The 12,810-nt window shown below is 35.9% G+C and overlaps 1 protein-coding gene across 1 annotated transcript; it reads left to right on the forward strand.

Moving 5' to 3' along the window:
• Positions 1 to 3,856: 3,856 nt before the first annotated feature.
• On the forward strand, positions 3,857 to 8,451 carry LOC141632473 (protein FAR1-RELATED SEQUENCE 5-like). The gene is made up of 6 exons (XM_074445019.1): positions 3,857 to 3,881; positions 4,979 to 5,142; positions 5,448 to 6,252; positions 7,150 to 7,366; positions 7,544 to 7,842; positions 8,417 to 8,451. The coding sequence occupies exons 1-6, from the start codon at positions 3,857 to 3,859 to the stop codon at positions 8,449 to 8,451; spliced, it is 1,545 nt and encodes a 514-aa protein (XP_074301120.1).
• The last annotated feature ends 4,359 nt before the right edge of the window (positions 8,452 to 12,810 follow it).

Raw genomic sequence — 12,810 nt, forward strand, 5'->3', positions numbered from 1 at the left:
TAATTAGACACGATAGGTGGCTTCGACGTAAGTTATAAAATCAATCGACGATTCTGTAATTAATTGAATGCATCTCTCTCTTTCACCTAATTTCTCGCTAGTATAAGAGTGCGTGATTAGCACCTTCTTATTGACACTCGATGAGTTAAGTTAATTAGCGAATTTGACCTAATTAGATCCTTTAGGCCGTGTGAATGTACCCTTGCGCGACAATCAATCGACATCGTTTTTAACTCGTTTTCTAACTTGTTTCTTATCCCTTTTCGCAATCACTCGATCTAATCAATGAATCTAACTTAGGAACTAGGTTGGCCTTGTCTTGGCCGTGAGGGTGGCCGTTGGTTTGGGCCGTGGGGTGGCCGTTTTATTTACCTTTCTCGTTTTGTTTTTTATACCGTTTGTTTCCTCGTTGTTTCATTGTTTGTAATTTATCGTTTGTTATCGAGTTGTATTTTTTTTCAAGTTAGCTTTCTTTTTTTGAGTCAAAACCTCTTCAAAAACCTTGGTCTTGTTTGATTAGACGGTTGTCCCCCAATGGTTGTAGGAGCGTAGTAAACCGCATGTTGTTTAAAGCAACATGGCCCGGTTTATGCTAATGCATGCTTTGGTGCGTAGCCTTATGTCTAATTCGATGGGATTAAGCGCGAGCACGCATTACGAGGAGTGACCCAAGGACCGTGGGTCATGTGAGCCGTGGGCCACCCTCATGTGCACGGTTTTCAAGGCCCAATGGCCGTGTGTTTTGTGTCGTGTTTTGAGTTGTATGTAGCAATTGTAATTAGATCGAGTTGTAATTTGTTTATCGTTGTGTCGGCATGAAATGCCTGGTTTGTAATAGGTAGATCCCAATGGCTCCCCCATTCCCCTTTAAGCCTTGTTTGTTTGCTTTGAATGTTGCTAGATTAATCAACCCACATGCTAAATTACAACTTTGACAAAGTTAGTTTAGTTGCATCTAAAACGACATAGAAATTGTTGTCACATGATAGGGTTAAAACAACGTTTGCATATCATACATCGTAGTAGCTATGACCTTGTTTGAAATCCGACACTTGACTTAGTAGAGGCCGTTATCGACGGGCGGGGTTGGGTGTCCTTATGGGCTTCCCAACACGTACCCTCACCCCTTACTCAAGATCTATGGTTTGTGGATCCGTCTAAATACCATTGGATTACGAGAGTCATTCAAATCGAGTGATATAGGGTACAAGTCTTTATCTTTAATCACTCGTAGTCGATTGGCTTTATGCTTTTCGATGAAAGGTGTAAAGTTGACTTGAACGGTTCCAAGTTCCCAAAAAACTTGGTGGCGACTCTAATTGGTCTTAATTCGATTCGAAGGAACCTCGAGTCGATTATGCCTAGTGTGGATCCCGCGGACGCAGTTCCCGAGGGCCTTGTCCACAAGTAGCTAAGCCTTTAATCTAGGGTGAAAGAGGATCTAGGTTGTTAGAAAAGGGTTAACTTACGAATTGATTGTTAAATTGCTTTTGATTGTTGTTTAATTATCGTCTTACATATAGCTAATTGATTACTGATCAGAGTTAATTAATTAGTCTTGCAAACAAGGATTTTCACCAACTAGGTTAAGACTAGTATAGGCTGCGACAATTGAATAGATTGACTTAATGATAGCGATTGCATGTTAAGTTTAGATCTAAAAAGACATATTAGAATCGACCGATCATATGACTTTCAACAATATAAATTGCTCAATCAATGAATTAAACTTTACCCTTGGATGACTACCTAGTGAACCCGATCCCTAGACTCTTTTAATATATATGATATCGTCTTATTTACCTTGCAATTAGTTTAGAAATCAAACAATCAAACCCCATAAAACTGTTGTCTTTATGACGAATCTAAATAATAGAAAACTAGATTAATTACCTCGCCTCCCTGTGGATTCAACTCTTTTTTGCCACTAGCTACCCGTTAGTAGTAATTTAAGATTTATTTTGAAAGGCCAACGACTGAAAATAAGCTTATCATCCAACATCAAAAACAATGAACAAAATACATTGAACATAGTCTAAGATGAAATGGTAGCCATATTCGTATCATACTTCCTTTCTTCAAAAAGAATCGTCCCGATTCTTGGACCTATGATATGGGTTATCAAAATCCGATCAACCCTCGCACTACCTCGCTTGAGTTTAACCTTTGAATTCCAATCGCAATCGGAAATTCAACCAACATCTTGACTTTGACACGCCTTAGGACCGTTTGGGACCAATTGTCTCCTTATCACCATATTCATCAAATATTGGAAGTAATGTCGGATCAACTTAATATTCTCCTCGTTGGTGCTTTCAAACGAGAATACTCCCCACATGTCTTTATATATATATATATATATATATATATATATATATATATATATATATATATATATATATATATATATATATATATATATATATATATATATATATATATATATATATATAGGCCGAATCCGTGAGGCCGTTAATTATGGCGAGGCGGCCGGCGTCACCAAATTCCTTCATTAATCTTTCATTATATGGACTAACTTCCTATTATTCATTGGACTGAAAATTTAGGGGTCACTCCAAATCTTTTCATTTAGCCCAAAATACTTTCTCTCACTAAAATATTATATCATATAATAGCCCAATCACACAATATCTCTCTAAAATATAAGAAACGAAATTTTTTTCTGAAAATTTTCTTCATCAAGCAAACTCGTCGTTCAACGGAAATTCTTCAGCAAGCGAGCTCATCAATTTGTTCATCGATTGTTCGTGGATTTCATCAAAACAACATTCAACAACGTTGATTCAAGTAATTTCAGAAGAAAAATCGAAAAATTTTCATGTGATTTCATAATTTTCATCAAAATTGAGTATATTCATACAATTCTGTCAATTCACTCATAAATTGATGATATCAGGTTCGAATTTGATCAAATTGAACGATTTTGTAAATAAAACGTTCGAATTTGACCAATATTTTGAGCGATTTCCTTTTTCTCAATTGTTATGCTATGGAGATTGTTCGTGGATTTCGTATTACTTACTAAATTGTTTTTGACGGTTTTGCAGCTCTAATTGCTATGGAGATTGTAGATATCACAATGACTGATGATAATAGTGTTATTGAATCAGGTATATCGTTTTTTATGTAATTTTGTAAAAATCTCATGTTTTATTATTCAATTTGCATTTGTCAAAATTTCTGCTCGATTATTATGCAATATATGGATCGATATTGTATCTCAGTTTTTTTCCAAGGTTTAGTTTATGAATTGAGTTGATTTTGTGAATCTTAGAACCTAATTGTGTGACTGTAAGAGTTGCTTGAATTGTTACTGTAAGAGTTATCAATTGAGTGGATTTTGTTGTTTGGTGAATCTCAGACCTTATTTTATGAATCTCAGACCTAGTTTAGTGAATCTTAGAGCTTGTTTTGTGAAACTTATCATAAATGGTTAGAATCACCTTTTCTACTCTTTTACTTATTTTGTGAATCTCAGACCTAGTTTAGTGAATCTTAGACCTTATTTTGTTAATCTCAGACCTTACTCAGTGAATCTTAGCAAATGATGATAGTGTGATAATTAATTAAAACATAATATTCAGAAAACTTAAAAATCTTGTAATTTTTCATCACATAAAATTTCACAGGTTCATGGCTTTCGAATTAACTAAACAACAACATTCAAAAATAAAATAAAATGAAAAGCTGAAAAATTAAGCAAGATATGATATTTTTTTAGTTTATCAATCACCCCTATTTGTTCGAGGCAATGCACATAGAGCAATATTGATATAGCTATAGGTGCAGCATTCATCTGCATCAGCGAGTGATCTTCCTCCATGTTTAGATGAATATGGGACTCTTCTACATACTGGAGTGTAGTTAAAATATTTTGAATCAAGCCTTGATGCTACCCATAGAAAGGGCCCCTGAACTCGGGAATACGTAGCCAGCCATTCAGATCTAGTACGCCCAAATTGCTCAAACTTCTCCTGCAACTTAAAAGCCTGTTTGCAGTCATTGTCATTTGTGCCAAATTGAATTAGTACTAATCCCATAAAATGACAAGTCTGCCTGCACATAACAGGCACCAAAGACTATATCTCATAACCTTGGCTCATTAAACAATCTGCCAATTTAGAGAGGTCAGGACAAACATACTTCCCTTTTTTATCCATATAACTTGGAACATTCGCCAAAACACAAGTATAGGAAATACAAATAAATGAGACATTATGTGCAATAGGGATTTTTGAAATGTTTTACAGAAGAGAGAAGAGAGGTTATTGGTATATACTATTATGTTTCAGAAATTAGATATTTATAGGCCTAGTATTTGGCACAACTGTCAACAGTGCCTGTTCACATTACCCATATATTAAATTTTTTGATTGTTCAATTTCCTTTTCTTGGGAATGGAAGTGTTATTAACAAATCAACAAAATATCCTCATACATACAGCCTGACCTTTTCTTAAAAGTGAATTCATAATCTTCACCAAAAAATTTTTAATTATTTGAACTAATAATCTGATACTTTATTTAGTGAATCTCGGACTTTATTTGGTGAATCTCAGCCTTTATTTAGTGAATCATGGGCCTTATTTTGTGAATCTCTGTTGTTAAACGTTACTAATGCAATTTATTTATTTCTTATTGTGTGAATCAGAGACCCTAGTTTGTGAAACTAGAAGGTTATTTTGTGAAACTTAATAACTAATATATACAACCTGGGTAAGATTAAAAACTGAACTAATAATCTGAACCAAAAAGTGAACTTGTGAATCTCAGTCATTGTATTTGTGAATCCTAGAGCTCTTTTTGTGAACCCTTTAGAGGAATGACCTATTCTGCTCTCTTCCTTGCTCAGATAATATCCTCAGACTTTATTTGTGAATCACAGACCTTATTTAGTGAATCTTAAACCTTGTTTTGTGAATGTGAGATGTGACTTTGTGAACCTTTTATCTTCTTAGGTATTGATTCAAATGTAAACGACAACTCACAGTGTATTGTGACACCTCGTGTCGGTTGTGGTGAGATTCCTTGCTCTAATGTTGATTCTCGTCAGGATGGTGAGGGTTCTACTGCTGTCTTAACAACCCCTACAATGCCAACTATTTCCACACCTACTACTTTGGTAAGTTACACACCGGGTGGCACTGAGCAATGGATAACTAGGATTGAAGAGAAGTTTACACCCGTGCTTGGCAAAACATTTGTAGACTTAGAGTCAGCAATGTTGGTCTATAAAATTTATGCTATTGCTTGTGGGTTTGAAGCAAGGAAGTCTTCAACTAAGAGGTTTAAAGATGGTACTATTCAAACAAAATGCATGGTTTGTCATCGTCAAGGTTTTAATAACAGGAAAAATCGTCCTCCAAAAGCTGATGCAAAAACAACAACTGTTGAAACTGGTGACAAAACAAAAGCTGGTGCAATAAGTGCAAATCGAAAAACAAAAACTCGCTAAAACCAAGATTTAAAAAGGGTGGAGTTGCAGGTGCAGGTGAAGCTGAGAGTTCCAATAAGCAAAGTGGTCCAAGAATAACTAAAATTAAAAGGTGGGGTTGTGAAGCAATGATAAAATTTATGTACCATGAAAAGATGTACAAAATTGAACAATTCCGTGAGGATCACAATCACCCAGTGACGCCTGTCAAAAATAGGGAATTTGAGAAACTTGCTCTTAATATAAATCAATTGAACGAATATCATAAGCAATTGATTATACAAAATTCGAGATTGAATGTCGGGGCTAGTTTAATATACAAATTATGCAAGGAACAAGCAGAGGGTTTCAAAAATGTTGGAGCTACCCTTACGAAGTTCAAGAATTTCCAAAGGGAAGTAAAGTGTCTACTTAGTGGCAAGGATGGACATATGTTCATCTCTCGTTTAGAAACCCTCCAAGAAACAAAAGGGTTGGTATTTTCATATGAAAGAGATGCTGACAGTGCCTTGACAAGAATTTTTTGGACAAATGCGGATTCCATCAGATGTTACGCATTGTTTGGTGATGCTATTTCATTCGATCCAACCTATGGAACGAACAAATATAACATGAAATTTGCACCTTTCACTGGCATTGACAATCACAAAAAATCAATAACATTTGGATGCGTGCTTTTAGATCATGAAGATGATGACTCGTTTATTTGGGCATTTCAGCAGTTCCTGAAAGCAATGGGTGGCAAAGAACCCAATTACATCATCAAGACCAAGATGCCTAATAATAAATGCGTTCCAGGTGTGTTTGGAATATCTTACTTTTGTGAAACTGGTTATTTATTTGGTGAATCTTGAAGTTTAATTTGTGAATCATAGAGCGTGTTTTGTGAAAGTTAGATCTTGATTTGTAAAACACAAAGCTAATATTCTTAAACTTGGTCATGCGTTGTTGAAATTGCCTATTTTGTTATTTCTCTTATCTTGTGAATCTGAGACCTTGTTTTGTGAATCTCAGACCTTATCTTGAGAATCTCAGACCTTATCTTGTGAATCTCAGACCTTGTTCAGTGAATCTTTTGGCTTGTTATGTGAAACTTGGTTGTGGTTTAAAATCATCTATTTTACTCTTAATTTTGTGAATCTCAAACCTTATCTTGTGAATCTCAGACCTTGTTCAGTGAATCTTTGGGCTTATTATTTGAAACTTGGTCGTGGTTTAAAATAATCTATCAGTCTCTTAATTTTGTGAATCTCATATTTTATCTTGTGAAATGTCAGACCTTGTTCAGTGAATCTTAGGGCTTGTTATGTGAAACTTGGTCGTGGTTTAAAATCATCTATTTTCCTCTTAATTTTGTGAATCTCAGACGTTATGTTGTGAATCTCAGACCTTGTTCAGTGAATCTCAGGGCTTGTTATGTGAAACTTGGTCGTGGTTTAAAATCGTCTATTTTCCTCTTAATTTTGTGAATCTCAGACCTTATCTTGTGAATCTCAGACTTTGTTCAGTGAATCTTTGGGCTTGTTATATGACACACAAAGCTAATATTCTTAAACTTGGTCATAAGTTGTTGAAATTTCCTATATTGTTATTTCTCTTATCTTGTGAATCTGAGACCTTGTTTTGTGAATGTTAGAGCTTGATTTATGACAAAAGATCTCTGACAATAGATAATGTGGATTTTGTGACTTGCAGCCGTGTTCAAAAAAGCAAGACATCGCTTTTGCATGTGGCACATTACGAAGAAAGTAACAGACAAGGTTGGGAGCACAAATTGCAAAGAGACTGATTTCTTAAGTCGTCTGAACAATGTTGTCTGGAGCGAGGACTTGGAGCCTGAGGAATTTGAAGAGAATTGGGCTAAAGTCATTAGCGAGTTTCGGTTAGAAGAGAATAAATGGTTGACTGACAAGTTTGCGGAACGAGATCAGTGGATACCCGCTTATTTCAGGAATGTGCCGATGGGCAACATTTTAAAAACCACACAAAGATCAGAGAGTTCGAATAGCTTCTTCAAGAGATTTGAAAATAAATATGGGACTCTTGTAGAATTTTGGATGATATTTGAGAGTGCCATGGACCAACAAAGGCACAATCTAAAGCTTCTCAAAGCACAGAGCCACAACTCAATGCCTGAAACCCTATTCGGGTCAAACTGGGAGGCCCATGCAGTGAAGGTCTATACACATGAAGTGTTCTTTGATTTCCAAAACGAGGTTAAATTTTCGGTAAATGCGTGTAGTGTTTGTGGATACAACCCACCAGATCCAGTAACTAACTTTGAAGTTTCAATTGTTGAGGACGCGAACAAGCGAAAGAGATATGCAGTTGAGTACAATCAGAGAACAATGGATGTCCGTTGTGCATGTAAATTGTTTGAAAGGAAAGGTATCTTATGCTACCACATCATTTGGATTTGCTCGGGAAAGTTTAAGGAAATTCCTGAGAAATACATTTTGTGTAGGTGGAGTAAGAATGCACTCAGAAACCCGGTTTATGATTTGAATGGAAATCTACTGGAAAACAATGATCTTATTGGTAATAGTAAGTTTGAGATGTCTCGGGTGTGGTCTGAGATTTACACAACTGTTGGTATGCTTAAAAGAAAAGAAGAAGAGTCAGATATGAGATAGTTTGCCAAGCTAATAAAAGAATTCCGAGAGAAGTTGGAGCCAAACCCAAAGCCTTTGACCAAAGAACAAGAATTGGAGGCCCTTCTCAACTGCAAGGCTCCAAAAGAAATCAAGATCTTACCACCTAAAGTCTCTAGAAACAAAGGTAGTGGTAAAAGGATGGTGAGCAGCAAAAATAAGGCAATTATGAAGGCAAAAAAACCAAAAAGGTTGTGTGCTAAGTGTAAACGCATGTCACACCATGATAAAAGAAATTGTCCAAATGAGTTTGCAGAGCATCCTTCTGAGAATCAAGTATGTATAATTCTACTCTTGTCTTTCCATTTTAGTGTTGCTTGAAAACGCAACTACTATTGTCTACTAATTCTTTTTTTTCTAAAAAAAAAGTATCTAATAAAGGTTTGATTATTCACATAGGGAGACACATCGGAAGAAGAGGAAGAAGAGGAAGAGGTTGAGAATGAAGAATGATGTACTGAGGAAGAAGAGGAAGATCATTGAAGAAGACAAGTTTTAAGCTCGTTTTATTTTTGTCAACGTTGTGAATCCTGAACCTTATTTTATGAAACTGGAACGTAAAATTGTGAAACTTGGTTCTGAATCTAGCATCAAGCGTTTTTATCATTTCAGACCTTGTTCAGTGAATCTTAGGGCTTGTTCTATGAAACTTGGTCGTGGTTTAAAATCATCTATTTTGCTGTTAAATTTGTGAATCTCAGACCTTATTTTGTGAATCTCAGACCTTATATTGTGAATCTCAGACCTTGTTCAGTGAATCTTAGGGCTTGTTATGTGACACTTGGTCTCAGACCTTATATTGTGAATCTCAGACCTTGTTCAGTGAATCTTAGGGCTTGTTCTGTGAAACTTGGTCGTGGTTTAAAATCATCTATTTTGCTGTTAAATTTGTGAATCTCAGACCTTATTTTGTGAATCTCAGACCTTATCTTGTGAATCTCAGAGATTGTTCAGTGAATCTTAGGGCTTGTTCTGTGACACTTGGTCTCAGACCTTATATTGTGAATCTCAGACCTTGTTCAGTGAATCTTAGGGCTTGTTCTGTGAAACTTGGTCGTGGTTTAAAATAATCTATTTTGCTCTTAATTTTGTGAATCTCAGACCTTATCTTGTGAATCTCATACCTTTTGCTCAACTCATTGACAATGTCAATGTCAAACTTGGTCGTGGTTTAAAATCATCTACTTTACAACTATCAAAATATGTTTACAAGAGTTGATGAAGGCAACAATCTTTACAACTATCAAATATCTTTACAAGAGTTGAAATATCTTGCCTCGAACCATTTTTGCTCAACTCAATGTCAATGTCAATGTCAAATTAACTATCAAAATATCTTTACAAGAATTGATGTAGGCAACAATCTTTACAGGAGCCTCGACCCACTTTTGCATATTATGACTTCACGGACAATTGTCTTCCTTAATTAAACACCTATACAACCAAAAACAAGTACAATCGATTTATTTACGAAAAATTTGCCAAAGTTATGAAGAAATGAACTTCACATCATTTTTAAGATAATGAAGTGTACCTTTGTAGTATTTTTATCCCATCTAAGTAGTTCCAATACGACCGATTTTCGATATTGTTTCAAATTCTGCCAAGAGAAACATATATTAATGAAGTATATAGACAACGAACCTATATTTTTTTGGAGAATATCAAACCTTGTTTTGTGATTCTCAAACCTTGTTCAGGGAATCTCAGAGCTTGTTCAGTGAATCTCAGACCTTGCTGATTTTAAACAACTTATAATGACCAAGTTTCACCAAAAAAGCTCTGAGATTCACTGCACAATGTCTGGGGTTCACAAAGGTAAGCCTTATTTTCGTATACTAATGAACTTACCTGGAAATATTCACTTTTGGTCCATAAACTATCATCATCCAAGGCACTCAACCACTTCAACAGAAAAACTCCACAATCATAACTAGACAAAAAAAAACAGTAAATGGCTCAAAATAATAACTATTGATCTGTTAACAAAAGGAAAAATATACATGCTTACATACCATGTTGTTTGTTGAGGGACTTTGAGATTGACATATTCGTTTGTGTGCATGAACTCCAAAGATTTATATGACTCTGGCAAAATAGCTGAAACATGATGTACCTGAAAAAGAAAAGGCAATAACAAAATCAAAATATATTTTGGAATATACTTTTAAAACAAAAGGCAATAACAATAATTTGGGGAAAAAAAATCATACAATCTCTTTGGCATGCTTGTTGTCAGGATCCACATTAACAGCCTCGCATGAGTCAAGGATGAAATTTTTTCCATGCTTTATATCACAGACACAAGCCCACCAATGTTGCGGCTCTGTGTTACTATGGAAAAGGATTAAAACCTGAGATAGTAAATGTCCAAGATTCACAAAATAAGGTCAAGGATTCACAAAACAAGGTCGAGGATTCACAAAACAAGGTAACAAAACTAAGTTCAAGGAGTTCACAAAATAAACTCCAGGATTCACAAAACAAGGTCCAAGGTTCACAAAACAAGGTCCAGGATTCACGAATTATGTTCCAGGATTCACAAATAAGTTCACAAAATAAGGTCCAGGATTCACGAATTATGTTCCAGGATTCACAAATAAGTCCACAAAATAAGGTCCAGGATTCACAAAACAAGGTCGAGGATTCATAAAACAAGATCACAAACTAAGTTCAAGGAGTTCACAAAATAAACTCCAGGATTCACAAAACAAGGTCCAGGATTCACAAAACAAGGTCCAGGATTCACGAATTATGTTCCAGGATTCACAAATAAGATTCACAAAATAAGGTCCAGGATTCACAAAATAAGGTCCAGGATTCACAAAACAAGGTCAAGAATTCACAAAACAAGGTCCAGGATTCACAAAACAAGATCAAGGATTCACAAAACAAGGTCACAAACTAAGTTCAAGTAGTTAACAAAATAAGGTCCAGGATTCACAAAACAAGATCCAGGATTCACGAATTATGTTCCAGGATTCAGAAATAAGTTCACAAAATAAGGTCCAGGATTCACAAATAAGTTCACAAAATAAGGTCCAGGATTCACAAAATAAGGTCAAGGATTCACAAAACAAGGTCAAGGATTCACAAAACAAGGTCACAAAACTAAGGTCAAAGAGTTCACAAAATAAGATCCAGGATTCACAAAACAAGGTCCAGGATTCACAAAACAAGTTCCAGGATTCACGAAATAAGGTCCAAGATTCACATATAAGGTCCAGGATTCACAAATATCTGACCTTGTCGATATGGCTACCAGCAGGTGGAGTGTAACTGTCCTTTATGTGTGTACCCCAAATTTCAGGGTTCTTTTCTCGATCAAGACTCTACAAGTCACAAGAAGGCAATTTTAGAAACAAAGCAACTTAAAGAACGCAAAATACTTGAATATCAACATATAAAGGATTTGAGACTGACAAATATTGTTGTTGGCAAGTAGATTAAATTTCTTCTACTGAATGTGCACTTAATTCCAAATATATCAATGACCTACAAAATTAAATTTGTTAGGAAACATACACATCAAGTGACGTGAACAAAATGAAAACATGGGAAGGAAAAGGAAAATAATACTCAGGGGTTACTTACCTCATCCATAATAAGACCTTTCGGTCCAAGACTACGCAAAGCTTCTCTTGTGACATCCATCCACGGAGTGGACACCATAACGTCACTTCATTATTGATAAAATTCAATTAGTAGGTATATTTATTACAATAAAAAAATCAGAAAATGAAAGCAAAAATATGACATTACTGTATATTTTTCTTTGCTTTCTTTTGAACAAAATGCATCAATTCATTGTCAGTGTATCGAGGCCATTCTAGTGCATCATTTTGTACTATTTCTCTGGATAGGTTCTCTTGATTGCACGCCCTCAACTCCTTACTGGAAGATGGTTTATCGAGGCCGAAAACAATTGGTGTAAAAGGAGGATCATTGTTCCCTACCACAGGAGGAGGAGTAGAAGTTGCAGGAGTAGCTAGAACAGTAACAGTGGGGTGAGTGGGCTCATTGATGGAAGGGAAATCATCAATAGCACTGGAACTTGTTTGCATATCTCTTTCAGTTGTTCTCCTTCTTTTGTACTCAACGAACCGTTCTTGATGATGATGATCATCCACTACCGCTGTGGGCTCAGAATGGTCAGGTTGTTCATCATTGACATGAGAGGCATCATCACTGACGGGAGGGAAATCATCAGTAGCAGTATTATGAGAGGGAGATAAAAGATGATCAGGTTGTTCATCATTTTTCCCTACCACAGGAGGAGGAGTAGAAGTTGAAGGAGTAGCTAGAACAGTAACAGTGGGGTGAGTGGGCTCATTGACAGAAGGGAAATCATCAATAGCACTGGAACTTGTTTACATATCTCTTTCACTTGTTCTCCTCCTATTGTACTCAACGCACTGTTCTTGATTATGATGATCATCCGCTACCACTGTGGGCTCAGAATGGTCAGGTTGTTCATCATTGACGGGAGAGGCATCATCACTGACGGGAGGGAAATCATCAGTAGCAGTAGTATGACAGGGAGATAAAAGATGATTAGGTTGTTCATCAGCTTGAATACAAGATGTTGAAGGTTCACGAAATCGTATGATTTGGCATTCTGGTTTTGGTGATTAACGACGTGACTGTATTGGTTGCAAAGCTTCACCCATCACGTCCAATGCCTCCAACAATTGAGCTATATTAT

This window comes from Silene latifolia, chromosome Y (genome assembly GCF_048544455.1).
Source record: "Silene latifolia isolate original U9 population chromosome Y, ASM4854445v1, whole genome shotgun sequence".
Lineage (NCBI taxonomy): Eukaryota > Viridiplantae > Streptophyta > Magnoliopsida > Caryophyllales > Caryophyllaceae > Silene > Silene latifolia.

Coding starts and splice junctions, on each gene's coding strand:
- LOC141632473 (XM_074445019.1), top strand. CDS start 3,857: ATGGGACTCTTCTACATACTGGAGT. Junction 3,882..4,978: donor ACTCTTCTACATACTGGAGT/GTAGTTAAAATA, acceptor TTATCTTCTTAG/GTATTGATTCAAATGTAAAC. Junction 7,367..7,543: donor AATAAATGGTTGACTGACAA/GTTTGCGGAACG, acceptor GGACCAACAAAG/GCACAATCTAAAGCTTCTCA.